This window comes from Euprymna scolopes, chromosome 9 (genome assembly GCF_053919585.1).
Source record: "Euprymna scolopes isolate OS-2025 chromosome 9, ASM5391958v1, whole genome shotgun sequence".
Lineage (NCBI taxonomy): Eukaryota > Metazoa > Mollusca > Cephalopoda > Sepiida > Sepiolidae > Euprymna > Euprymna scolopes.
The window spans coordinates 32,543,100-32,569,733 of NC_136490.1; the positions used below are offsets into that span (position 1 = coordinate 32,543,100).

The following is a 26,634-nucleotide window of genomic DNA, read 5'->3' on the forward strand; positions in this document are numbered from 1 at the left end:
TCATTTTAAAATCTCGGGATACTTGTAATAAAAGAAATATACAGCTATTTATAAAATCTGCAATGTTCAAAAATAATCATACCCCCTTATTTTTTCAGTATTAATCGAGTTTCTGACTGTTTGTTTCCTGTTAGATTCTTATTTTGAATGCTTTTATACAACCTTTGATTAATTTCATTTCGTTTTTTGCATTTTTCAGAAATTAAAATTATATCAACTGAAAACCAATAAAAGAATAAAAATTATTAGAATGGGGAAGAAAAAAGAGCTTAGTAATGATCTTAGGACTAAAATTGTGAATTCACATAAGGATGGTTTAGGTTACAAGTCAATTTCCAAGAAATTTGAGGTCCCTACAGCAACAGTACAGAGCATCATCAAAAAATTCCAGAGCCACCACACAACAAACAACTTGATTGGTAGAGGAAGGAAAAGGAAACTGTCTGCTAGAGCCACCAGGAATATTGTAAGAAGTGTTAATGCAAATCCAACCACCACTACTTAGGACATTTTAGAAAATCTGGAGTCGTCTGGCATAAAAATATCAAGGCAAACATTGCAAAGGACTCTGCATGAAAATGGTCTGAAAGGAAGAAGACCAAGAAGGACTCCATTGCACACCGGAAACACCTTGCAGCACGTCTAAAGTTTGCTAGGACCCATGTGAATTCTCCAGAGTCCGTTTTCTCAAGTATTTTGTGGACTGACGAAACAAAAATTGAATTGTTTGGCCATATGGATGCTTCTTATGTTTGGAGGAAGAAAGGAGAAGCTTACAACCCAAAGAACACCATACCCACGGTGAAACATGGTGGTGGTAGCCTAATTTTTGGGGGCTCCTTTTCGGCTAGTGGTCCAGGTAGTTTGGTCAAGATAGATGGAACCATGAAGAAGGAGCAATATTTGGAGATACTCCAGAAAAAACATTAGACAGGATGCGGAGAAGCTCCATTTAGGACAAAACTGGGTCCTTCAACAGGAAAATGATCCAAAACATACTGCCAAAATAGTCAAGAAATGGTTTGAGGATAATCAAATCAATGTTTTGGAATGGCCTAGCCAGAGTCCCGACCTGAACCCTATCGAAAACTTCTGGCACATATTGAAAACTGAGGTTAAAAAGCGGAAACCTAGAAATTTGAGGGATTTGGAGAACTACTGCATTGAAGAATGGTCAAAAATCAGTGTTGATGCTTGTAAAAACCTTGTTGATAAATATCCAAAACGGTTACAGGCAGTTATTTAGAATAAAGGGCATGCTATTGACTATTAGTAAGAGAGGTATGAATAATTTTGAACTAGTCCCATTATTGTTTTTCTTTGTATAATGTTTCAAACTTGCATAATTTATTTATTTGTTGAGTTTAAATTAAATGCTTATGCTTGATTAATTGTTTGAAATCCCTTTAATATTGTCTACCTTCTGGTTTGAGCAATATTCTTATAGAAATCTCAAAGATCCGAGGGGTATGAATAATATCGGGCACAAGTGTATATATATATATATACACACATTTTTATCATGGTCACATGATGAATTAGCTGGGTGGATTTTTTTTATATAATTATTATATATAGAGAGTATTTTAATTTATTGTATATTCACAAATGTACATATTTAAAATTTTTAATCTGCTATCCTAAGAATTTTAAAATATTTCGACTATATTTGTAATTGATATTATTGATCTGCGTTTTTTTGTTTTACTATACAACGCTTGGAGTATTTTTAGTCTATTAACATTTTTCTCACCTTGCAAAACCTTCGTGTTTTCTACCATGATTTTTCAGAATTCCAAATGATAGCAGCCATGTTTTCCCAAAGGTTGCGATATGGAACTAGAGTCAGAGAGGTGGAGAGATAATCTTCGTGACAATGCGTTTGTATTACAGCCTATGTAGTTAGTATTAGGCTATATGACAAACACATTATCGCGAAGATTAACTCTCCACTTCTGACATAATTTTGGACTCTCACTGGAAAAAATATAGGAATGTACCATTGGTGAAGAACTGTAGAGGTAATAGGCTTATAGCACACCTCAGATAATGTGCTACAGTTTGTTCGCATTACATTTGCATGTTATGTCATGATTTTTACAGGTCAAACTCACATGGGAATAAATGAGTTCATTTTATTTATATAGAGAAGAGATAGTAAGTTATAAAATGTATATGGCGATTAAGCTACACTGAATATTCCGCGTTTCATCCACTCTAGGATTCTTCAGGCTTATGTGCGAATTCGCGAATAAGCCTGAAGAATCCTAGAGTGGATGAAACGCGGAATATTCAGTGTAGCTTAATCGCCATATACATTTTATAACTTACTAACTAGCTCTACCTACGTATTGAGCACTTTTGAAGTAAATACTTAAAGTTTGCGCATAAATCTACACTTTCGTATATAAATTTATGTGAGTAAATTAAATAGTTAGAGAAAATATATATATATATATATATATATTATTTTTAAAATATCGCTAAAACCAAAACAAAACAACATCTAAGTAAATCGCGATATATCCAGACAGTCGGCGAGATGGTCCAGGGGTAAGGGTTTAGGCTCATTACCGTTGGGTCCCGATTTCGAATCTCGCTAGATACAGCCACTCTGATGAGTCGTAGACGACGAAACACGTGTCAGTGGATAATTACATTTTAAAAATAATATATATATACCGCTCCCCATGTGGGGATACCAAATTGGTTAAAAAGGGAATATTATTCCCAACTCGCATTTAGGTAAAAATGCACTTTCGTAAATAATTGAATTCATTCAAAACATATCGCTAAAACCAAAACAAAACAACTATATATATATATATATATGTGAGAGAGAGAGAATATATATATATATATATATATATATATATATATATATATTAATGAACTCATGCCGTAAAAAAATAAAGACATTTTGTCATTGCTTCTTAAACTACTTATATTTATTTATCAAGGCCAAAACTTATTCAAGGATTGGAGTTAATTGGATTGTCAGTTGGATGATGAACAATATGATGAGAAGATTTAAAATTATGAATGGAATGGAGAAAAGTTGGTTACTTAAGATGGCTTGGCAAATATTTGTTGGCATTAAACTTGAAGATGACCATATTGTAGTCTACAGGGAAACAGTTCTGTGGCAATGTACTCAATTGAAGAATTGGAAAAAAAACAGCTGGTCAAGCGAATGTAATGGTCATATCTATCCAAGTCCTTCTGGCGATAAATTGCTCTTCTGAAAATTGACTTGTGAGGAAATACACTTAGATCATTGGTTGTGAGGACACTTAAAATATTCAGTTCATGATCAAAACAAGTTAGACAATCTGATCACTAGAGGGATTGGACAGTCATGGGAATCATGTTCAACTGATCATAGTCACTTAGATTGTGGAAGGAGACGATCATAAACTTTTGTGTCATTACCTGAAAAAATTAATGTCATTACAACAGATAACTTAAGTCAAGGTCGTTAAAAAATTATAGTGGGCATACACTATGCACTGTCATTTTAATGAATGGAATTAATTTTCTCAATGAAGATAAATACTATTATTACTATTTTTTTAAACACTTTATTTCATCCCCAAACAAGGCATATTACCACTAAGATGTAAAGAGCTACTCTGATTAGATGGCAGATTTATAGTAGGTGAGTTGTGCAACAAGATGTCTGTTCACATTTAAATTTCTCCATGTTCGTAAAGTCAGGGAAACAAGAAGAAAAGAGGGAAATCTCAAGGTAATCGATCTTAAAACAAAAAAAAAAAAACTATAAGAATAGAAATTTTTAGCATCTTGCTAGCCTTACAGTGAAGGGGTGGAATTTTGCTGTAAATTGGGTTGGTCAAGAGTATTTATGTTGGGGGAGGAGTACAAATACGACAAGTTCATTGAAACATTTTGTGGAAGTACTTGTAAAACAAGTACAAGGATGCAACATTGCAGCGATGGAACATGGGATAGCACTTGGTAGACTAGCGGTTGGTGCACCAGCCAAGCCGTGGCAACAATACATCATGCATAAGCAAATGGTGGGTTAACAGAGGTGTAGAATACTTGCAAATATGAAACGTTTTCTAGCCCAGTAGAGGGAGCCCATCTTCTTTGCAGAAGATATGACAGTAGCTTCTACGTTTTTATTCAAATTTATGCTATCTATGAATGTTTGGCTGAGAAGTTTGACGGTTTAACTCTAAGAAAGGGTGCTATCAGCCATAGTAATTGCTGGTTGGAAATATATATGTGTGTTTATACATGTGTTATATATATATATATATATATGTGTGTGTGTGTGTGTGCTTATATATATATGTTTTTACCCATTTGTTAACAGGCAAAAGTTATAGACCGTTTACATTTAGTGCTGTATGCCGAATTGATGGTTGAATATGATTTAATTTGTGCTACTTTTTTTGCATTAAATACTAATCTCTAACTGTGCACCGAACAGATATCATAATGCTTTGTTTGCTGCACTTTTTTATAACAAAGGTCCATATAATGATCCAATACAGGTACAATGGATTTTACCTATTTTTTAAAATGGCTGACAAGTTTCCAGAATTTTTCACTGATATGATTTGTCATATTCTCTTTCCAATTATCTTTTTTTTTTCTTTTTCTAATTTTCTTTTTTTAAAGATGAAAACAAGAAACTGTAAAGAGACTCTCACACAAGAACCCCTCAGTATGGCTACATACTACCTTATATGCATAATGGCGCACCTTCTTCAAGTGAGGTTTCTTCTAATAACAGCACTTAGCTAGGTACTTCACCAAACTAGATGAATTCTTGTCCTGGATTCTGGTAATACCAAGAGACTGAGCAAAAGATATAAGATATTTAAATGCTCAATTAGGAAGAAGAAAATGAATGTTTTTCATTTCTTAACTCAACGTTTTAGAGGTACAGGAGAACTTTAATGGAACACTTGTATATATATGTGTCATCTTGAGATCAAATGTTTATTTCTTAGAACTTGCACTAAAATAAAATGAAAAAAAAATAAAGAGAGCACCACACAAACACATAATTTAATAAGTTCACATATACTGAACTATAAACCTATTTTTTCAAAAGTATTCAATACATGAGTAAACCTTTTGTAAATTAAATTATATCAATATGAGAAAAAGAGTTTATGCAGATCAGCCAACCTTTCAACACTAACATGCCTCATCAGGACTCTAAAGTGATTAGGAATTATTTTAGAACCCTGACAAGACGTGTTAATGTTGAAATATTGGTTGATTCGCATACTCTTTCTAATGTCGATATATGTTTATATATATATATATATATATATATATATATATATATATATATACTAGCTGATTTGCCGAATATTGCATGGCATTTAATATGTTGAACAAATGTATTTTTATGTGTGTGGGTGTTCATAGCTGATATATCCAGTGTTGAGAAAAGAGGGAGGCAGAGAAAGAGACAGAGAACCAAAGGATGAAACGAGCGAAAAGGCAAGTAAAAGAAGCGAGATGATGAAAATAAAAGAAAGCTAACTGAAAAACCCACACGCAGGTTTCGAAAGAGTTATAGACAATTGGAAGAAAGCTAACATTTCCAATAAAAAGCGAAAGATGTCAATGGTTCTTTTGTGAACAATACAGCAGTCGCCATGGAGAAGCTCTCAGCATTGCTCTAGCTACTTGGCAAGCTAAGTATCCCTGACGATGATCATCACAGAAATCACACATTCACACACCAGTTTCATTTATGGTGCTGACAGGCACATAGATGATCAAGACCGGGTCATTGCAAGGGCCAGTTTAATAACACGGCAAGACTGTATGTACTCATTTGTTGTTTGAGAGAAATGAGTATACTGGTGGTCACTGCTTCCTTTTGCCAATTGCAGAAAAAGAAATTTATTAGAACACTATCCAAACTTTGGAGGCAATGTGAATGGGCTAATAATATATTTCCCTATAACTTCAGCAGAATGCTTCACAAGCGGTGCCAAGTGCTAAAAAAGCGGACAGATGGTTTCAAAAATAATCCGTATATTGTGATACAGTACTTGTATCTCAGCAAAAAGTGTGCATCATTAGAATATCACATTATGAATATCACATGGATTATCACATTATGAATATCACATGCATTATCACAAACATAAATAATTCTTTTAAAGAAATAATTAAACTATATAAATACACAAGTATTTATCTATATACTTGCTATACAAGTATATAAATATAAAACGTTGCCTGGTACTGTCAGTTTCAAATCCAAGCAAAGGGGACCTACAGTTGGTGGCCCATGTCCCCCCAGCCTCTGTTTATATCCGTCTCCTCGGAAAATATTACATTTATTTTTTAAATTTTAAAGGTTTCATAATAATCGAACATTCTGTTGCAATTCTGTCCTCCTAATCTGACGTAAATGTGATTATACAAATATGTAGGTCTTTGTTTATACTACTTAGTCACCACTTATCAAGGCCAAAAGCAACTTGAGGATGGAGGTTTATAAGATTCTAAGTTAAATGATAAATAATACCAGAAGATTGAAAAGAATAGTTGGAATAGCCAGCACTTGATTACTTAAAAGAACGGACAAGTTAATATTGACATTGTCAAATACGTGCCAACATGTAAAACAGATGGTAACATAAACATAATAATAACAAGCCGAGCATGCAGGATCCCTCTCCATGAGTGAAAAATTTACTTTCACCATGACTAATGTTTATGCAAAATTTCAGAAAAATCCAAGGCGTGGTTATTGAGTAAAGTGTGAACAAATGAATGGATGAACGGGAGTGAATCACTAGGTTCAATCCTGCCTTTGTCGGGAGACCAATAATGATAATGGATTTGTAATCTGCAGGAAAGCAGCCCCATAGTAATATATTCTACTAATAGAAACGTCTTGGAAAGAAACTCTGTTTATGAAAATTCCATTGGATTTTAAGTACAAAGCGGAAGAAATAAAATATCTGTGGAAAATATATAAATCCATCTCCCTCTCCCCAACTATGGCTTAAATAGGATAAACTAAACCCAAGCCTTGGAATTTTTGTTTGGCTAGTTCTCTTCCACTAGAGCGCTAGATTTTCAAATCCCATTTGGACCTTTTTTTGATCTTCCCATTGTGACAGGAAATCATCACTCCCTAAACTGATGAGCATGAAACACTAGTGTCTGTAAATATAAAAATAATTGTTTACATATTGGTCCCTCAACAAAAGGAGAGTAGACCCATAAATTGACCCTTGTTCGTTCGTCTGTCCGCACTTTTCTCAATAACTACGCCTTGGAATTTTTTTGAAATTTTGCACAAACATTAAACATGATATGAGTAAAAGAGTAACAGAACGGATTTTCTGGAAAAAATCCAGTTTCCCCCTTAGGGGTGCCTTTCGGATTAAAATGGCTAAAATTTACGCTTTTGTACTTATCAAAAAAAAAAAAAAAAAAAAAAAAAAATTGATTGGATTTTATAAAACTTTCTGAAAAGTTGTAACTAACTGATTTCTATATAATTTTGTTTGTCTATACTTCACGATAACTATTGAGTGTGCCCCAGGGGCTCTTTTAGGGCTAATAAAAACACTCCATTTTTGGGACTATTTTACTATATTTGCCCAAAATTTTCTGTGTATTTCTGTTTAACAGTTTTGCATGGTGCTGAACTCAAATTTACATATGTTAAGGTCTTGAGTACTTTTGGAGCTAAATGGGGGTGGGAGCAAATGATGGACTTAGTCATTTTTTTTTTTTTTTTTGCATGGTGCAGAACTTAAATTTACATATGTTATGGCCTAAAACTGCACCGTTTGTTTATTTTCACCAGGATTTTGACGTTCCTTGCGGACTTTTGGAGCTAAATCGGAGGGTGGGGATGCTGAACTTAATCATTTTTTATGCCTCGTTCACTGTGCACTCACGGGGGACTATGCATGTTTCATCTGTTTCATTTCATTTAATTCTTGAGTAGACTTAATTCCTAGTGAATTATCTTCCAAGAATTTTAGTTGATCTACATTTTAACTTACTTGTTTTTCTTTTTTTACTTTTCTCTTATTCTTCCATACTTAACCTTGCTTTTTTTGTATTTTATAATTAAAAATTTTTTTCAACAGAACTTCACTGTAAATATTTTGGAAAAGTTTTAAAAAAAACCTTGGATCAATAAAAAAAAAAAAAAATTTATTTCATTTTCTTATATATTGTTTTGTATATATTTTTCTAGCCTTTATTGTTTTTTTCTGTCCCTTTTTCTCTTTTTTCCCTTTCATATCATCTCTAAAAAAATGTCTTTTTCCCAATAGTAATCTGAATGTTTTAAAAGTCGGTGTTGTCTTTTTACCTTTTCATTTGTATAATAGCAGCTTTTTCTCCTCTTTTGACAAGAAGCATTCAGCTTCAAAATGCTATGGTCTACAGTGGTTTCGCATCTATTTCTGTTTCTGTAACCCTTATTGATTTGATAATGTAACAAAGTTCCTATGTAACTTTACTTTTTATCTTATGCCATACATACACCCACATTTTATCTTATACTAGCAGGGAGATCTGACGTTGCCCAGGATTGAATGATGATCAACGAATATTGCGCACTCCTATATTTTTTTTGTCATCGAAAGACGTGAAATCGCCTAGGAGGAAACTTTGCATGCCTCCATGCAATGACTAAGTTCAAAATATGTTATTCTACATTGCACTTTAGAAAACCTACTGTTTCTTTTAGAAAAGTATTTTATATAAACTTCTTTCCAGTTAACATAACAAATACATCCAGAAATTTATGTGCGGGGTTTGAACCTACAGAGCACATCATGCAAAAAAAAAACAAAAAAAAAAGCCTGTAAATTTTCAAGTCTTATAAAATTCTTTGCAGTTAATGTAAAAAAAAAAATCCCCAAAAATTAAGAAATTTATGTGCGGAGTTTGAACCTACAAACCATGTCATGGTAGAAAAAAAACAAAAAACATGCTATCAACTTACCCATAGTAGAATTTTCACGCCCTTTTGTTCTATCATTGTTGCTAAGCGACGGCATGGACAAAAATGGCTTTGTCAATGATAGATAAATTAAAATTAACAGTTTCAATTATCGGTAATTATCAGGGATATTCTGAGCCAAAACTTAGCTAAGATCACTCCCAGACTTATACACTAAAATTCTGTAAATTTTAAAGAAAATTTGTTCAACTGTTTCATAGTCTATAAGGAACTCTCTCTCTCTCTCTCTCTCACACACACACACATACATACACACACACACAAAGTTGCAATGTGTGTGTGTGCTCTTCATTTTTGACTTGCTAGGAAGCATTTTCAAATGGGAAGAAATTTGTTTATTTATTGATTCCCTAGGAACTTCCTGAATGTTGGTTTTTGGACTAATCTATTTATTATAAATTGACTTTTTAGACTTCACTGTTATCTATTCACACTTTGGATTGCAGTAGATGCATTTAAATTCACAAAAAAAAAAAAAAAAAGAAAAAAAAAAAGGATTTTATATTTTTTTTCAAATTTATCTTAACCAGTTTCACATTTTTTGCTGATTTTTATTTTCTGATGAAAAGAGCTTATCTTTGAAAATCTACGGGTTAAAGATTATTCTTTATTTTTATTTTTTGATTGAATATTTGAGGGATTAATAAATATTGTAATTTATTCAATTTTTAGTTTCATCATCAATTTTCTTATTTTTTATCTACTATAATAAGCATGTTATTTTAAGTTCTAATAACAATTATATTGATCTGTGATATATATAGTCTTGGAAGTTTTTTTTAACCTTTAAACCTATATATATATATATATATATATATATATATATATATTACAGATCAATATTATTGTTATAACATACATGCAATATATATATATATATATATATATAAGGTGTCCCAAAAAATTTGACATCATTTTAAATGTCAACAGCTCGGAAACTACTCAGTGTATTTTGATGCAACTGCACAAACTCATAAGTTTTATTAGTTAACATTTCAAAGAAAAAGACCTAGATTTGTAGATTCTATGACTGATTACATAATTTTCACAAATGTTCAATATGAGCGCCATCTGCACACGTCAGCATGTCTTTGGTAACATTCTCTAATGCAGCAGTGATTCTCTGCTTGAGTTCTTCAACATTAGCAGGAAGGGGGGAAGGACATCGACGAGTCCTTTCACATATCCCCAGAGGAAAAAAAATATCACACTGTGTCAGGTCAGGTGATCGTGGTGACCATTTCAGCAGCAAATTGTCTTCCTGACCACCATGCTCTCTGGCATGTTTTTATACAAGCTTGCCAAAATTATTGGCCTGCGAAATGACGTCAAATTTTTTGGAATACCCTGTATATATTGCTGTGCTTTGTCATCTCATGTTTCTCCAATGTCATTTCTTTTTTCTCTGTGACTTCATCAGTTGCTTTTTATACCATATACTACAGATCCGCATCACCTGGTATATGCAGAATTCTATATGTCTCTAATAGATGTTATCTACACACTTCAACATAGGACTTTTTAGTATGTTTTGGTGACGGACAGGATCACAGCAACAACCATTGTTTAACACGTGTGCTATACACATGTGCATGTGTGTGTATATAAGTGATAGATTATATACATGTAAAAGAGACACACCAGTAATCCAACTCACAGAAAATACTTCAATCTATATAGCATCAGTGCTTCATCCTAATACAAGATATCAACATTGCTGGCCCACACACGCACACAGATTCAAAAAATCCCAATAAAATCTATCCCTTCCTCGAGAAAATACCTGTCACTAATCTTATTAATCCATTGCACACTAGGACATTTGTTGAATTAATCTACAAATGGTAAGGAAAAATGTGACGTCTGTTAATTGCTATCGTGACTGGTGCAATCCAATTAGCACAGATAACAACGCAGGACCAGAGACACTGGAGTCCACAAAAAAAAAAAAAAAAGATAAATAAAATAAAATCTTGGAAAAGCAAAAAGTTATAATTCCTGCTCTTTGACAGCCACCCATCATTATCTCTCCTGAGCGCTTTGCTTACAAACCACAGTATATGTTGTCTTAGAAAAACATTACCATGGATATATATATGTGTGTGTGTGTATGTATAATAGTTGTATAGATTGGTTTCCTAAATGTAAATCCAATGAAACCCACATAATTATTAAAGAGTGCTCAATTAAGGACAGAGCTGGTATATAGTCTGTTTATTATACAAACATTATTGGTTACATATGTGCATACATGTTTCAGTGGAATCCTAATTCAGAGACCATAAGAAAAAGTTTTTAACCATATGGACATATATCTTATAAATAAACAAATAAATAATTTGAAAACAAGAAAAAAATGAATGGATAAAAAAAAGCGAGGAATAAAATAAATAAATAGAGCTTATCAATAAAATTGATGATAATGAAGTCGCCACCAGAAAAGAAAAAAAAAATTAGAAAAACCTAAGATAGGGAAGTAGGCGATGAGGGTATAATATTACTTCAAATCAAAGTGAAAACTTAGGCCAATAAACAACTGCCATGTTAAAATACTACCATTACCTCCCCGCTGTTACAGCTTGACCACATGAGATTGTACTCCCCCCTCTTCTTTCATACCACTCCTACTTCTTTCTTCACCACTCCTCCCTCCAAAAACCTTGACTGCTCATTCACAAAGTATACAACCTACTTTGTTCCAGAGCATAAGCCACACCTGAATATATTTTATAAAAAATTAATGTAATCTTGACTCGAGTTTCAATATTGTTTCTTTTTTTGGTTTGATGAAGTGATCTCTTTAAATTAGGTTTCACTGAAACATGTATGCACATATGTAACCAATAATGTTTGTATAATAAACACACACACACACACACATATATATATATAATGTTAGTTATAATTCCAAACCAGAAGATGTATTTATTTCACACTCACAGTATTTTATTCATATACTTATTTATGTAGTATGTCTTACACATGCTTCCTTGAATAGCAGAAATTTCACTAGGCAACTACTCAAAAGACAGGTCTGTGTTCATTGGAAAAAACAATTGAATGGCTTTTTTTTTCATTTGAATAAAAACAATATGGTGAAAGAGAAATGTTGATAAAAGGAAATCTATTAAAGTTCCAAAAGGCATTAGAATAAAAACAAAAACCTCTACTTATTATATAGTATACTAGCTGTACTCTGTCATGCGTTGCTGTGGCTCAAATTGGCACAATGGAAAAAGTTCCAAAATGAGAAAAAGCATGTTTTTTATAGGTTTAATTTCCCATTTCGTATGGGTACACAGATTTTGTTGTTGCATTTTCTTAGCTGATATAGAGATTTTTTTGGCTAGTTGACTCTTGAACATGTAACATAAATTGTCCATGTGAAAAAACAGTGAATAGCTGTAAGCCACACAATTGTAAAGATTGTTTGCTGAGCTTTGTTAATGGTTATTGCAAACGACAATTAGATAGGAAAGTGCAATTTCCTAAAGTGTAATGGTGTATCCGGTAGGAATGTGTGGAATGAAGATATATTCACCTGTGAAAGGTCCTGTTAAGATTGTTGTTTCTATGATATTGTTTGTTAATTTTTTTTACTGCAAGCCATGTGCCATTGCAAAGCTTGGATTGGTTTATATTTCACAACATGATCATTAGTACGCCAATTTTCAGTTGCAGTACATGCAATGGCATCCCTGGCAAATATAGCTGTTGGATAATTAACCACTTTATCTGCTTCCACAAAAGTGTCGATGAATTTGTATGTGGCTACCTTACTTGGAATTTTACGCTGAATAATAGCGCTAAGTTTATGGATGTCTTTGTATTGAGCTGCAAGAATAGCTCGTTCACTCAGTCAAGTGGAATTCGCATAATTAATTTGAATATCTGCAAAAACCTTTTAAACCAACTCTTCTTTTGATGTAATAAAATTACAGAAGTTAAGCCAAAGAATTTCGCCCTTAACTCAGATCAACTGGCACTTTTCTGTACCCAATTTCCCACAAGTGATGCAAAAATTTCTGTGCGGATCGAGCAGTCTGCAACTAGACACGCATATTGTGAGTTAAGTTTAATGTCTTCACATGGCACCAAAAAATAGAGTATTTGAGGCAATCATTTATTCCATCCACTGGTGTCGATTGAGGAATTACAGGTAACATTTGTCTGAAATCTCCTGCAAGCAATATTACTGCATTCCCAAATAGTCTGACATTGCCATGCAAATCTTGCAAGGATCAAACAAGAGCCCCAAGTGATTTTTTGTGTACCATTGTGCATTCATCCCAAACAATAAGTTTGCATTTCTGCAATATTTTTCCCATACTGGATGTTTTGGAGATGTTGAACATGAGATTTTTGAAAAATTGAATGTTTCAAAGTAGAATAAATTGTTCTTCTACTTGGTAGCCAAGTCGCAGATATTCTGCATGCAGCAAGGGCTAAGGCTATGTCATTTTGTCACCAAATGGCTGCCAAAATCAATTTAATTAGAAAGGTTTTACCAGTTACTCCTGGTGCTGTTCAAGGTAGCAGTAATTTCCAAATAACTTCTATTCTCACAGTAAGTAAATTAGGTGACTAAAATAGGATTTATCCATGTTTTGACAATGCCTTATTCACTGTAATTAATTTAGGAGACTAAAATAGGATGAGGGATTAGAGATGAACAGATAGAGAGGAAGATATATAGACAGAAAAGAGAAAGTGAGAGGGAAAGAGAGATAGAGGGATTGAGAGATAGAGAGAGGGGAAGAGTTAGAAACAGAAAGGGAGCGAGACAGAGGAAACGAGAGAAAGGGATAGAGAGAGAGATAGAGGGAGTTAGAGAGAGAAAGAAACTCAAAGAGAGATGGAGAGGGTGATTTAGAGAGATAGAGAGGAAGAGGGATATTAAGAGAGGAAAAGAGATGGGGTGGGGAAAGAAACAGAAGGTGAACTACACTTCATCGTTTTTTTCCTCAATCAGTAGAGGAGAAATCCTTCGAGACTGAGACAATTTTTATTTTTGTTACGATTCAGAGTACCCAGTTTTTTTTTCCAGGGCTAGATTTTCCACACATTAGAAAGCGACCAGGCTATCTGCGCTTTCACCTAACAATTTAATAAACAAAAAGTTTTATAAAAAACTTGAATTTAATGTGAAAATAATATTTTAAACAATAGCACGGTAACATAAGTACATAAGCGCCACTTTATTTTAAATATTTATTTTCCATAGGACTGTTTGAATAAATCCACAATGAATTAAATTTGAAGTAGTGTGTAATTATTTTCTCAGCATTTGGCTTGGTTCGGATTTCACCGACGCATGACAGGGGAGAGGGGTTGGGGTAATCAGAAAGCCATTTTTAACATGGGGAGGTTAGGGTGTTTATAATATGCTGGGGCAAGTTGTAAAAATTAAACAGCAACTTTCTTATTTTTTTATAGTTTAGAAAAGGTAAAACAAACTTTTTTGTGTATTTTTTTTTTTTTGCAAGTATTTATGTAAACAACAAATAAAATGAATTTAAATTAAAAAGAAAGGAGATTCTTGGAATTCGAGATGTCGTTAGATGCTGTGAAAGAAACTAAACAATTAAAACGTAATGTTTGATGAGTGAAAAGCCTTAAGATAAACAAATGAATTTAAATTTTAAAAATAGGGGATGTTTTTTTTTTTTACTTATCGATTAAACTGAAAATTAAATCTTGTAATTCAAGAGTATGAAGTTCAGTTCTACCGGAAGTAAAACCGAGAAGAGTCTCGCAGAATCGACTTACGAAAAATATTTTTATTTTATTTAATTTTATAATCTGCAATGCTAATTTAATAACATAAAAACATTCCTCGACTAAGGATAGACTGTCTAAAAATTTCAATTAAATTGGTCATGTAGAAATATCGTTTTATGAATAACTAAGAACCAAGAATTAGATTTATATATATATATATATATATATAGAGAGAGAGATAGGCACGGTTTCCAGAAAAAAAAAACAAAAAAACAATTGAATTACAAGCCCATGAGGAGACGTTATTTTATAGCGCCATATTAGATTCATCAGATCTCAACTATACTTCTAAAGGTTTTGTATTTAGGTTCAAAATTAAAAGCAAAACGTTATTCACACTCTAGCACATGCTAATCACAAATTATAATAAAAAAATTCATTAGCTCATCAAAGTTCTTAATTTACAAAACTGAAGCTATATATTTAACTATATAACTATCAACAGTACATATTTATTCCTTTCATAAATAGATGCTTGTAAAAATTGATGTCGTCCTATAAATTCTTATCCTGATAATAATATTAAAATATTTATTATTTCATAAACTAGTACTAAACAAAACAACTATAAATTTATTATTCATGAATTACCTACGGTAAATTAATAAGTTCCAATACTCGAAAGGACGATGTCACCCCAACAAGCTAACCTTACAAGTAATCAATAGAATGTTCAGAAAGTGTGAGAGAATATACATATAATGATTTTCCACAGCCGAACCAATGTCGCAGTATATAAAATTCCTACTGGTGAGATGTCGGCTTGGGTTGAAGCTGGTTTGATACCTCGTCCCTTGTTCGATATGAGGTAGGTTCTTTTTCCACTGTCGGATCTGTGCTGCGGGTTGCTTGATCTGTGTAAGTTAATAGACTTTCTTGTGTGTGTGTGTGTGTGTGTGTGTGTGTGGCGTGTTTGCTCAGTTGGTAGAGTGCTCGCCTAGCATGCAAGAGGTCCGGGTTTCAAATCCTGAGCACGGATATGTCACATTAATTTTTTTTTTCTTTCAAATTATTAAAGCATCATTCATATTTTTCTGTAATATTCTCATCCATATTGATCTGAAAATGATCTTTTTTTTTTATCACCAGAAAGCGACTCATCCCCTATTATCTGCTTACACAGCACTACTGACTAAAGATCTCCCAGGAGAATTTGGCTTGGAAAACTGGCCCCATCCTGCATATTATCCTAATCTAGCTCCCTTGGATTACCACTTATTTTTTAAGAATTACAGAAACATTTACATGACATTAGGTTAACATAACAAGAAGAGATTGAGCACAAATTCGACTCATAAACTTACAAGAACTTTACAAGCGAGGCATTTATAAGCTCATTAACAGATGAAACCAAGTTATAGAGAACAAGGTTGTTATTGGTATGAATAAAAATGGTGAAAAAAATACAGTTTTTCATTTTTTTAAATGAAATTTTAAATCAGTATAAGCTTTTTGCACTAACCTGATATATAGGGAAAAAACAACTTAGGAAAACAAACACTAATTGATTCTGGTTTTGTAACAGATGGTAAGGCAGTCTGTGCATTTCACAAGGATATATATCATAAATATGTGTATCGTTAAGGCAACAGTTTACCTTCAAGTAAAACTTTGTCAGTTATTCCAAGGTGACTTTATGTATTTGATAATTCATATCTTTCACTTAACTTCAAATGTATATTACTTTTAAATAATATTTAACAGCAAATAACAAATTTGTTCGCTTAAAGTGATTAGCATCGTCTAGCATTTAAAGATTAACTTGTTATCTCATGAAATGTATAGCCTGTCTAGCCATTTAATACAATTAATGCTTAAAGATGCTGTTTTTTTTTTTACATAAAAAACATACAAATCTAAATGTGATCAAAAATAAAAAAAAAAAGAAATGATTAGAAACAAACAGAGCTTAAAATTATGATAAATGTATTTGCTTTAAAATATTAACTTAGTAATCACACTAAGCAGAGACTAAAACTTTGAGGACCTTATATGGTTTTTTTTGATATGCTGAGAAAATTGTTTGGTTATTTTGTTTTATGGAATATAAAGGCTTTTCAGATTCATACTTCAAGTTCTTCATAACTTCTAATGTTCTGTTTTACGGTATATAAACCATTTCCAGGTTATTTATTGCAAAATCCAATAATGTTGGGAAAAAGTTTATAGACTACAACTCGTTTATATCTTCAAATATTTATTCATGGTGCTTGGTTTGGCTATTTTGTATAGGAAAATTGTTTTTATTTTTGCAGAATATGGTTTAGTTTTGCTAGGGGGAAAAAAAATACCATCAATGTGTGCTGCATTTTAGATCAGTTAGCCAGTATCTTCAGACAGCCTGGACACACTGAGAGAAGTGGTGGGAGGAATGCAAATACAAGTAGTAGTGACAGCAGCATAAGAGGAAAGGAGTAATTTTTTTTCTTTTTGTTCTTTACAATTAATCAAGATACTTTTTTTTAATACAAAAAGTTTGATAACATGATGTTAAATATTCGGTACCTTATGTGAATATTCTTTTTTTGTCATAGAAAATTGGGTTATTTCTAATTCATTAATTCGCTATTTTGGAATTTTTTGAATCTTGATATGATAACCCTGTCCAGTACAGAAATGCCTGAGCAAGCAAAAAAAAAAAAAAAAAAAAAAAAAAAAAAAAAAATTTAGGATGAATATGTGTATTGCAACAGAATTTCAATAATAGTTCAAAGAATGGAGCAAAATTAAGAACCAAGTGTCAGAAATAGTTCAACTAGTAATGTAATAAAAACACATGGGAAACATATACAGGGCATCATGTCGCATTTATGTTCATGTTATTAACCAAAGCGGCACTAACCTTAGGCAGATTGATCTGGCTTCCACTAAAGGAGGATGTTTCATGGGAATATGAAATTCACAAGCGGTCTCCAGTCACATATCAGGCGACATGAAAACATCAGGTTTCTGCTGCTTTTGCAGGGAGGTGTCAACGTCTCCCTACATACAGCACCTGGTATTCCCAAATTAGTCACAAATCTGGTATTGACGAGGCTCAATGTTGCTTAACTTTGGTAATCTTGTGAGATTCAGTGTGTCAAAGCCAATATGTCGGAATGTTATTGACTACACTGCTATGAAACTCTAGTTGCCCCCTGAAACTTCTCATTTTTTTTCTTTTTTCAAATTTCTTTCAAGTCAATGTACTCCTTGCCGTTTAAATTTGTTGATTACAATAAGTGACTTTTTCATTTTAAATATTGTTTTATTAGAATTTTATATTCTTAATTGAGAGGAAAAAGAGGGAAACAAAAAATTTTTTAAAATTAAAAAACACTCCCTTCATCACCTCTGCCAGACTTTTGTTTGTTTTGTTCGTTTTTGTTTTACGGCATATCAACCCTTTTCAGGTTATTTAATGCCGAATCCAGTTATTTTGAAGAACAATTTTTTAATAGAGCATATTTGTTTTTTAAGTTGATTTCTATTTAATCCATAGTTAGGACCCTAACAGGTACTACCACTCCGGGTCAGAGTGGCCCTGGGAGCAATGGGAATTAAAGGGTGGCTCCACATTCACCAAAGCCTGCAAGCTGGGGCCTCACCATTGGATATAGTTTAAGGTCATATCCAGGACCTCTGCCAGACTTGTTAAAGAAATCAATACACATCCTTTATCATTTGTGTTTGTCTCATCATTTCTGTGAAAAATATTAGAATGACTGAATCAGTGAGACAGAGCTGGAGAAATGCATAGAAAGCTAGTTAGATTTAATTAGAAAATTCATAAACTGTGATATATCGATTAAGAGATCACTCTTGCATAAGTAATAAGTCTTACTATTTTGCCATCTAACTAACATTTGTTGTTGATAGAGACACTATATAAATAAGACAGCAGCATAAAAAAAGTCAGTTTCTAAATACTCACAGAGACAATAAGAAAGTGGTTGAACCGACAGAATGAGAGATGAACGACTTGTTGAGTTAATTACAAACTATGACTAATTATAACAAATTTTGTTTTTTTCGAACATAACTCAATCCCTAAAGTAAAGTACATATATTTTAACATGTACGGGATATTTCATTATTTTTTATATTCTTTCATTTCAAAACCATTTGAAGTATTTAACTATTGTAAAATGCAACAGATAGCTGTCTTTGTATACTACAGATATCAAAATTATAGAGTAGTTGAAGCAGCATACAGTGAGCAAGGTGGAAAAAATATACAGAAAGCTAATTGAGAGAGGGGGGATTTGTTAAGTTAATTACAAATTACAGCTAATTAAAACAATTAAGATAGAATTCTATTTTCAAATATAGCTCAATCCCAGAACTAAAATATATTTTAGTATATAATTTGTGTGATTAAGGTATAATTAACTAATGCCAATTAAGCTCCAATCCGTCCCATCACCCCAATATTGCATCAGTGCTTATCTTACAAATATTTTGATAGAATGTTTCTGATGAACTCATTACACTTGTGCCCCTCTGATGTACATATCACTGACAAACCCGCCAAGCAACAAAATCTCACCCCTTCACTGTTGAGGTCTATAAATGCCAAAAAGCTTTTTAATTTAATAGTTTCTTCCTTTGAATAGCTAGACTTTGGAATTCCCTTCCTGCTACCTGCTTCCATGATTGTACTGATATGCAGAAGTTTAAATGTAACGTAAACCAACATCTTGTTAATCTTTCCTAGGCATTGTCCCACATAGTAGCCGTTTACGTCCAAGTGGTTATATGCCTTGTTAGGGGGTAAACACGAGTAAAAGAATATAAAGAAAACAAAATATAGGAAAAAAACCGTAGGGAAACAAACGCTGATTTAACTCAGGTTTAATAAAATAACAGATGGTGTGATAGTCTGTGCATTTGACTAAAATATCACAAACATATACCATTATACCTTTTGTTGTTTACATTTGTTGATTAAATGTTCTTTTTAAATAACTATTGTTTTTATTTTAACCTTGTACGGTCTAAATTGAAAAGGGAAAGAAGAGGAGGTAATAAAAACTAGTGCACACCCAGCATCCTTCCGCTAAAGCTACACCCAATAACACACATCCTTTATCACTTCCATCTGTCCTATCATTATGCACAATTTGATCTAGACTTATGAAGAGCGTCTCATATTATGAATCTGACTTAATAATAAAAGATATCTCCCTGTTAAAAATAATGTTTTGAAAACATGGTTAAAGACCATTAATTCAGCTAGCATATATTTTTATTTATATACTAGCAGGCCGCCTGGTGTTGCCCGATCGTAAAAAATTCATAAATATTATATTTTAATTAATGCAAATTTCTTGTTTATTATAAACAGAAATACTGTAGGTAATAAACATAACATTAAATTACTAAAAAAAAAAAAAAATAAATAAATATAAAGTAAAAAAAAAAAAAAAATTATATACTCAAGCCGAGATCAAAACCAAAATCTACGGACTGAGTCAAGTATGATAAGCATTAGACCAGATTAACAAGATCTTTAAAAAGTGTTTTAAAACCTACTTATTCTTAACATAAGGAAGCTGTCATGCATGCGCAGTCATGAAACAGTTGAAAACAAAAATCCAATGACCACCAAGTACTAATTTTTCAATTTTGAACACCGGGTATCCCTTTTTTTTTTCAGATGAAAACCGATTAAAAAGTTTTCCACATGTCTAAATACCCTATATACTAAATTTCAATCTGTAGATCAAAAATTGTTGATTATATAGGTTGAAAAGTGTCCTCACTTTTATAGATATATAAATATATTTATATAGAAATTTATATAAGTAAAGTGATGTGCCCAGTAAAGCTCTAATTGTAATAATAGTTTATTTCTGTGTGTGCAATTATAAGAAAATCAATTTCATTATCTTTTGAACAACGAAAGAAAAAAAAAATATTTGTAGACACTGGAAAAACTCCAATATTTTTCAAGTCCAAAAGGAACAGAAGAATTAATTCCCTGTCAATGTGTATTAGTACATTGACTTTGGTTAGCCATGATGCCAAATTTACTGACCAATAGTAGAGACAGAAGATTTTAATGTACATAAAAACAGTCCATTGTTTAAAGAGGACAGAATAAGAGGGCAAGAGTAGAAAGGAGGAGGATGAGACATGTTGGAAGAGAAGAAGGCGTAGAGAAAGAGATGATAATCGAGTAGCTAAAACACTGAACGGACGACTGAATAAGCGCAGTTGTGAAAACGGTGCTTAATCTTGATGATCGTTTCTGGTGATTAACTCTTGCGATGCCAATGTGAGAGCATCAAACAATATCAACCACACGTAAGGATTTGAGAAAAAGCTAAAGGACTGCAGAGAATAAAACTTTGTCCATCGGTAAAAATGACCCATGTCCACCACCTCCTCCTCATCCCGCCTGCCGAACACACACTAACTGCCAATGGTTTTGAAAGACTTTGGAAATCTCGCCAAGCAAGCACTTCAGATAATAAGGTGCTCTCTTATTAGTTTGGCCACCTTTGAACCAAGGCTATTGATTTCTACAGCAGCTGATATTATGGTTCTTTCCAATAAGTGCATTAACATTGTCATCACACACAGGTCAGGGACAGAAAAAGGTTTGGCTCAGGTTCAAATCTACAGTAAAACATTGATGCTCAAATGAACAGGATCAGCATAAACTCAGCTCAACAATCTTTTCGTTTTTTTTAGTCAAAGACAGAAATTCAGTGGAGAAAAAAAAAAACTGTAGTGATGAAGTTTTAACGGCTAGTATTCTGGCTTCTGGATTTTTACTTCATGATACCAAGTTGAATATTTTAGTTATCTAAAGACTAAACGCAGCAATCATTGAGTAACAGGCGAATCATCTACCTTCTATAGAGTTACAAATGACAAATCATTTGTAATACTTTAGATCAATAATTCAAATCAGCCTCAATGCATCTTGTTTCGTTGTTTATTTTTGTTGTTGAAGGTCAAAAGTGATTCTTTGTCATTTACTTTTGTCCGCTTTGGTACTTCTGCAGTTTAAATCCCGTTTTTCCTTGAGTCTTACTTGGCAACGCCTGGCAGATGACAAAAAACAGTCCAGAAAATACAGAGTGAGCTTATTCGCCGAGAAACTGAGTCATTAAAAGAGATGCAAGTGAGCAGACAACACCAAATTGGAAGAAAAAAAAAAAATATAAGGAAAGGGAAGATTTTCATTGTGCTTTAAACAACAAGTCTTTATTCTTGTAACAAGGAAGGAAAATGAAATGCTTTCCTTCAACCGGCAGAAACTACTATCCCTAAGGAAATAGCTTATCCTCAGGAAACTATGTTGCCCCTCCCTCTAAAAAGTGCAACATTAACCATCCCCTCTCCAAAATAAATGTAAAATATATTTAAAAAAAAACAAAAAAAAACATACTTTCAAAAATAAATTCTTGCAGAAAATGCATTAAAAATTTTTTTTTAATAATAAAATGCTGTCGTCGGCTGCTAACAAAAAAAAAAAAAATGAAAACTTTTCTTTGAAAAAAAATTCCAAAATTACAACTAAGTTTCGGAAAAAACTAAAAAATAAAACAAAAATTAAAAAAAAAATACCTTTTCTTTGAAAACAAGTTTTATGAAAAATATATGTATCCCAAAAATAAAATAAAAGTTGTTCTCTGTCTCTTAAAACACAAATACTTTTTCATTAATTCAAAGAAAAATAACTTTTCATAACTTTTGCCAGAAATCGTTATTGATAACATAGTACTTGTTTAGTCAAGACATTAAAAAATGAAAATATCGAAAAAAAGGTTATATTGTACGTATCTGTTATAGAACGAAGTTCTCCGAAATAAAATTTCACTTAATTTCATCAAGTAGTTTTTTTTTTTTTTACAGCGAAAAAACAATTTGTTACGATATCGAGCAAAAGGTTCGATTTTTAGGAAGAAAAGCTAGTATTAAAGATGGGGAGGGAGTATCAGCGATTTACATGCAGTTATCTCCCCGTGACGTGTTGTTCAACTTCAGCAAATTTCACAATGGCCGACTTCAACGCGCTCTCATAAGAACGTGTTTTTCCGCTGTAAAAAAAAAACAAAAAAACTACTAAATCAAATTAAATGAAATTTTTTTTTCTGAGATCTTCAGTCCAAGACGGATACGTACAATATAACCTTTTTACGATATTTTCATTTTTGAATGTCTTGACTAAACTGTACAAGTGCTGATAACATAGCTCAATATAGAATGAGTGACCATTATTTATTTTTTCTATTTTCAAAAATTTTATTGTCAGAATTGAAAACGTACTCTGTACATGAATGGTAGATGTTGCAATGAGAAATGTTTAGCTAGAAGAGGAGGAGGGGGAGCAAATATTTCTAACTAGCAATAGCACTCATCTTTGTATGAATTGAAAAAAAATACCTCAGTGAATGGGAAAACTCTTGCTGGATCACTTTAGTGAGAAAACGATATCCAGGGTTATTTGCCGGTAAGTCTCAGGAATCAAAATAGTCTTATAATTTATCTTCAGTAGATGTCAAAAGTAGCTAACCCTGGGGAAAATGGAAAGTGACCACTAACAAAGGGCAAAAACTAGCTGAGACTGAAGTAATTCCAAGAGAATAGGAGAGACGGTCATAGCCAGTCCTCAGCCCTCAAAATAGGAGGAAGAGGTGAGTTGAGTGTCTGAGGGGCAATCGATTTTGGGGAAAACTACCGAAGAGTTGGTTCTGAGAAGATTCACCAAAGCAGTTAAGCCACTGCATTTTTCCAACCAGGTTGGGTTCCCTCTCAGCCAAGAGACTTTGTTAATGGGACTTATGTCTCGATCTGATCAAGCAAAGATTCAGTGCTGCAAGTCTGTCATTTAATTAAGTAGATAAATCCCATTTGTAAACAAAAAAAAAAACAATACACAATGAATCAACAGACGACTTTAGCTGGGAACAAAATGCAAGACAATCACGGGCTAATGAATGCACACGTCCATCTTTACAGTATTAATCGTAAATTTTAGATTATTTTACATGCCATATTTACATTCAATTTTTTTTTTTTTTTTTTTTTTTACATATTGCTAACTTAAATTTAAGTTAGTGTTGGAGTCATTGAAAGGCATATTTTTTTAAGAGTTCTGCTTTCTTTTTCTACTAAAAAAAAACTTATTATAAAAGACAATAATCTGGGTTTACTGAAAAAATATGGGAGCCATTTTTGAAAAAAACAAAAAGGGGAGGCAGTTTACTCGTTCTATCCTACACTATGTGGTTAGAACTAAGTGATCATTTTATGTTAAATTTATATACTAAAGTGAACCCCACACTAAAATCTTTAAAAAAGAAAATATATCTTTTTCCAATTTCCCAGGGTGTTTACATACAATTACATAAAAAAAACAATTGCATTTTTTTTTTTTTTTCTGTGGACAACATGGAGCAAAAGGTAAAATTTTTATCAATTCTTTAATTATTTTTCTGACCTATAACAATATTAGTTTTGCTTTTTTCATTAAATCGCACCAGCTGAGACACAAACATGTACTCATACACATATCTTTTTTTTTATTACTTACCTCTTGTTTTTCGTTCAACTTGAACTGTTTGTCGAAATTAGTATTGGCATGAATCTCAGCCAAAGGCTGAAATAACTGAAGATTGACATCTTCACGAAGAGGATAAATTTGTTTCCAGTCAGCATCAATAACATTTCTTACGACTGATCGGAGATTCTCAGGCCATAACAGATCTGAAAATTAATAGATAAAAATATATAAGCGATAGAAAAATCATATTTATGTAGAAGAATGTCCACATATGAGATGCAAGGGTTTTATGAGAGAGAGAAGGAGTAGGGGAGTAGCTTTGAACTGTTCACAGACAACTTTAGCAAGTGGCTATGTGTTGAGGTCAGGTTTAGTGAAAGTGAAAGTAAAAATCATGTGAAGCGACATTATCATTGAAATGAAGGAGGATTTTGGTAAATGAGAAATGTCTTAGAGCAACCAAACACACACATCATCATCATCAAAACGTCTGCTTTACATGCTGGCATGTGTTCGATAGCTTTTAGAAATTGACTTCCAAAATAATTTATCTCTGGACAAGTCTGTATTCATTTCTTTGTCTCAAACCCATCCTTATCACTTTCTCCCATGTTTTCCTTGACCTTTCCCTGTCAGCTGGTCCTGCTATTTCAACTGTTCTACATCTACTGACACAATGTATAAAATATTTTTTACTAATAAGTGTGTGGAAAGACCAGATTTCAGGAATCCTAACAACTGCTTGCTATAAATTCCACGCAGTGAATATTCCACCTGAGACCATATTTATTTTTCATTAAAAAAAAAGAAAAAAAGAAAAGCATTTTATTCAAAGAAACGATGCTTAACACACACAGTTACTTTATTCATGAGTAACTTTCGATTAAAATAGGTTCTTTCCTAGGACCGCTTGCCTTTGGAGTTCCCTCCCATCTCCATGTCTCCCTTCCAACTGTACCAACATGCAGAAATTTAAATGTAACATGCAAAAGCATCTTGCTGCACAACGCCCCACTTAAGATTCCCATTAAAAATCTGGCCCTAATCACAGTAAGCTGTTATGTCTCAGTGGTGATATACTTGGTTTGGAGTAAAATAAAGTTGAAAAAAAAAAAAAAAAAAAGAATAAAATAATTATTTTGTTTATGGGTAATAGTATGTTTATTTTATTTATGTAGTTTGATATGCATTAATTTGCATATCAATAAGGCTTAATTTTCATTGATTAATAAATTAAAAGTCCAAGCAGATTAATTAATAAATTGTTAAAATTTAATTAGTAAAAATTCAACCAGTTAGATTTATCCCTGAAGATGAATCCAGAAGGATTTGAAATTACTTGGACAATTCAAAGTTATGGTTATTACATCAGCCAGTTCCTACCTGAAGTAAAGACTACAGTACGAAAAATCCAATGTAAAATTAATAGACTAAAAACGTCTATTCAATTTAACGAATTATGCATAAAAGAAAAAAAAATGCTGCCGAAATAAACATGTTAATTATATATATATATATATATATATATACTAGCAAAAGTACCCGTCGTTGACTGAGTTCAAAAACAGCCTACAGAAAATGGACTCCAATTTATGAAAGTATGATAGGTTATGAAAAGGAAGGGTTGTAAAGAGATAACTTCGAATTTGGGGGTATCAAAACCAAAGCAAAATATGATGAAAGTAAAAATAAAATAGATAAACTCCATAATTTATTATACCATACCTGTTCACATTGAAACACTTATCACAATATTCTGTGGTTCTATATTAAAAAACCTTGTTAAACTTTGTGACATATTTCCATTCTATGAGGTCAGGTGCGAACGAACACCCCATAATTTTATTATACCATATTTCTTCAAACTGTAACATAATTATCAAAGTATACTTACACAGATAGATATGAAAGGTCTTTATTAAAGTTTGTGCCAATTTCCATTCTATGGAGGCCAGGCGCAAATGCAGACCCCACAATTTTATTATACCATCCCTATTTAAGTTAAAACATACTTATCAAAGTATTATTATGCAAATCTATATCACAAACACTTGTAAACGTTTTTATTTTTTTATTTTTTTATTTCTATACTTTGTGGACCAGGCGCGTACGAAGACCCCACAATTTTAATGAATCATCATTATGCCAGATCAAACATACCTATTCCTGTGTCTCGATACATCTTCTATCATTGTATGTGATCAGTTTTCTATAATAGTCAACCATATAGGAGCCTATTCGTGACCAGACACACACACAGACGTTCAGCTTTATATTATATATATATATGTAAAAATATAAAGGGGGAGAAAGAAGGATAGTGAGAAAGAAATATTTAAAAATGCATTTAACCGAG

At 32.5% G+C, this 26,634-nt stretch overlaps 1 protein-coding gene across 4 annotated transcripts in view; it reads right to left on the reverse strand.

Moving 5' to 3' along the window:
- LOC145284483 (nonsense-mediated mRNA decay factor SMG5-like) overlaps positions 1 to 26,634 on the reverse strand; it is a 1,021,751-nt gene that overhangs the window by 780,233 nt on the left and 214,884 nt on the right. For all 4 annotated transcript variants that reach the window (XM_080133345.1, XM_080133343.1, XM_080133346.1 and 1 more), the window contains one exon: positions 24,309 to 24,481. In XM_080133345.1, the coding sequence (XP_079989471.1) occupies positions 24,309 to 24,481 (173 nt within the window). The remainder of the gene's footprint in view (positions 1 to 24,308; positions 24,482 to 26,634) is intronic.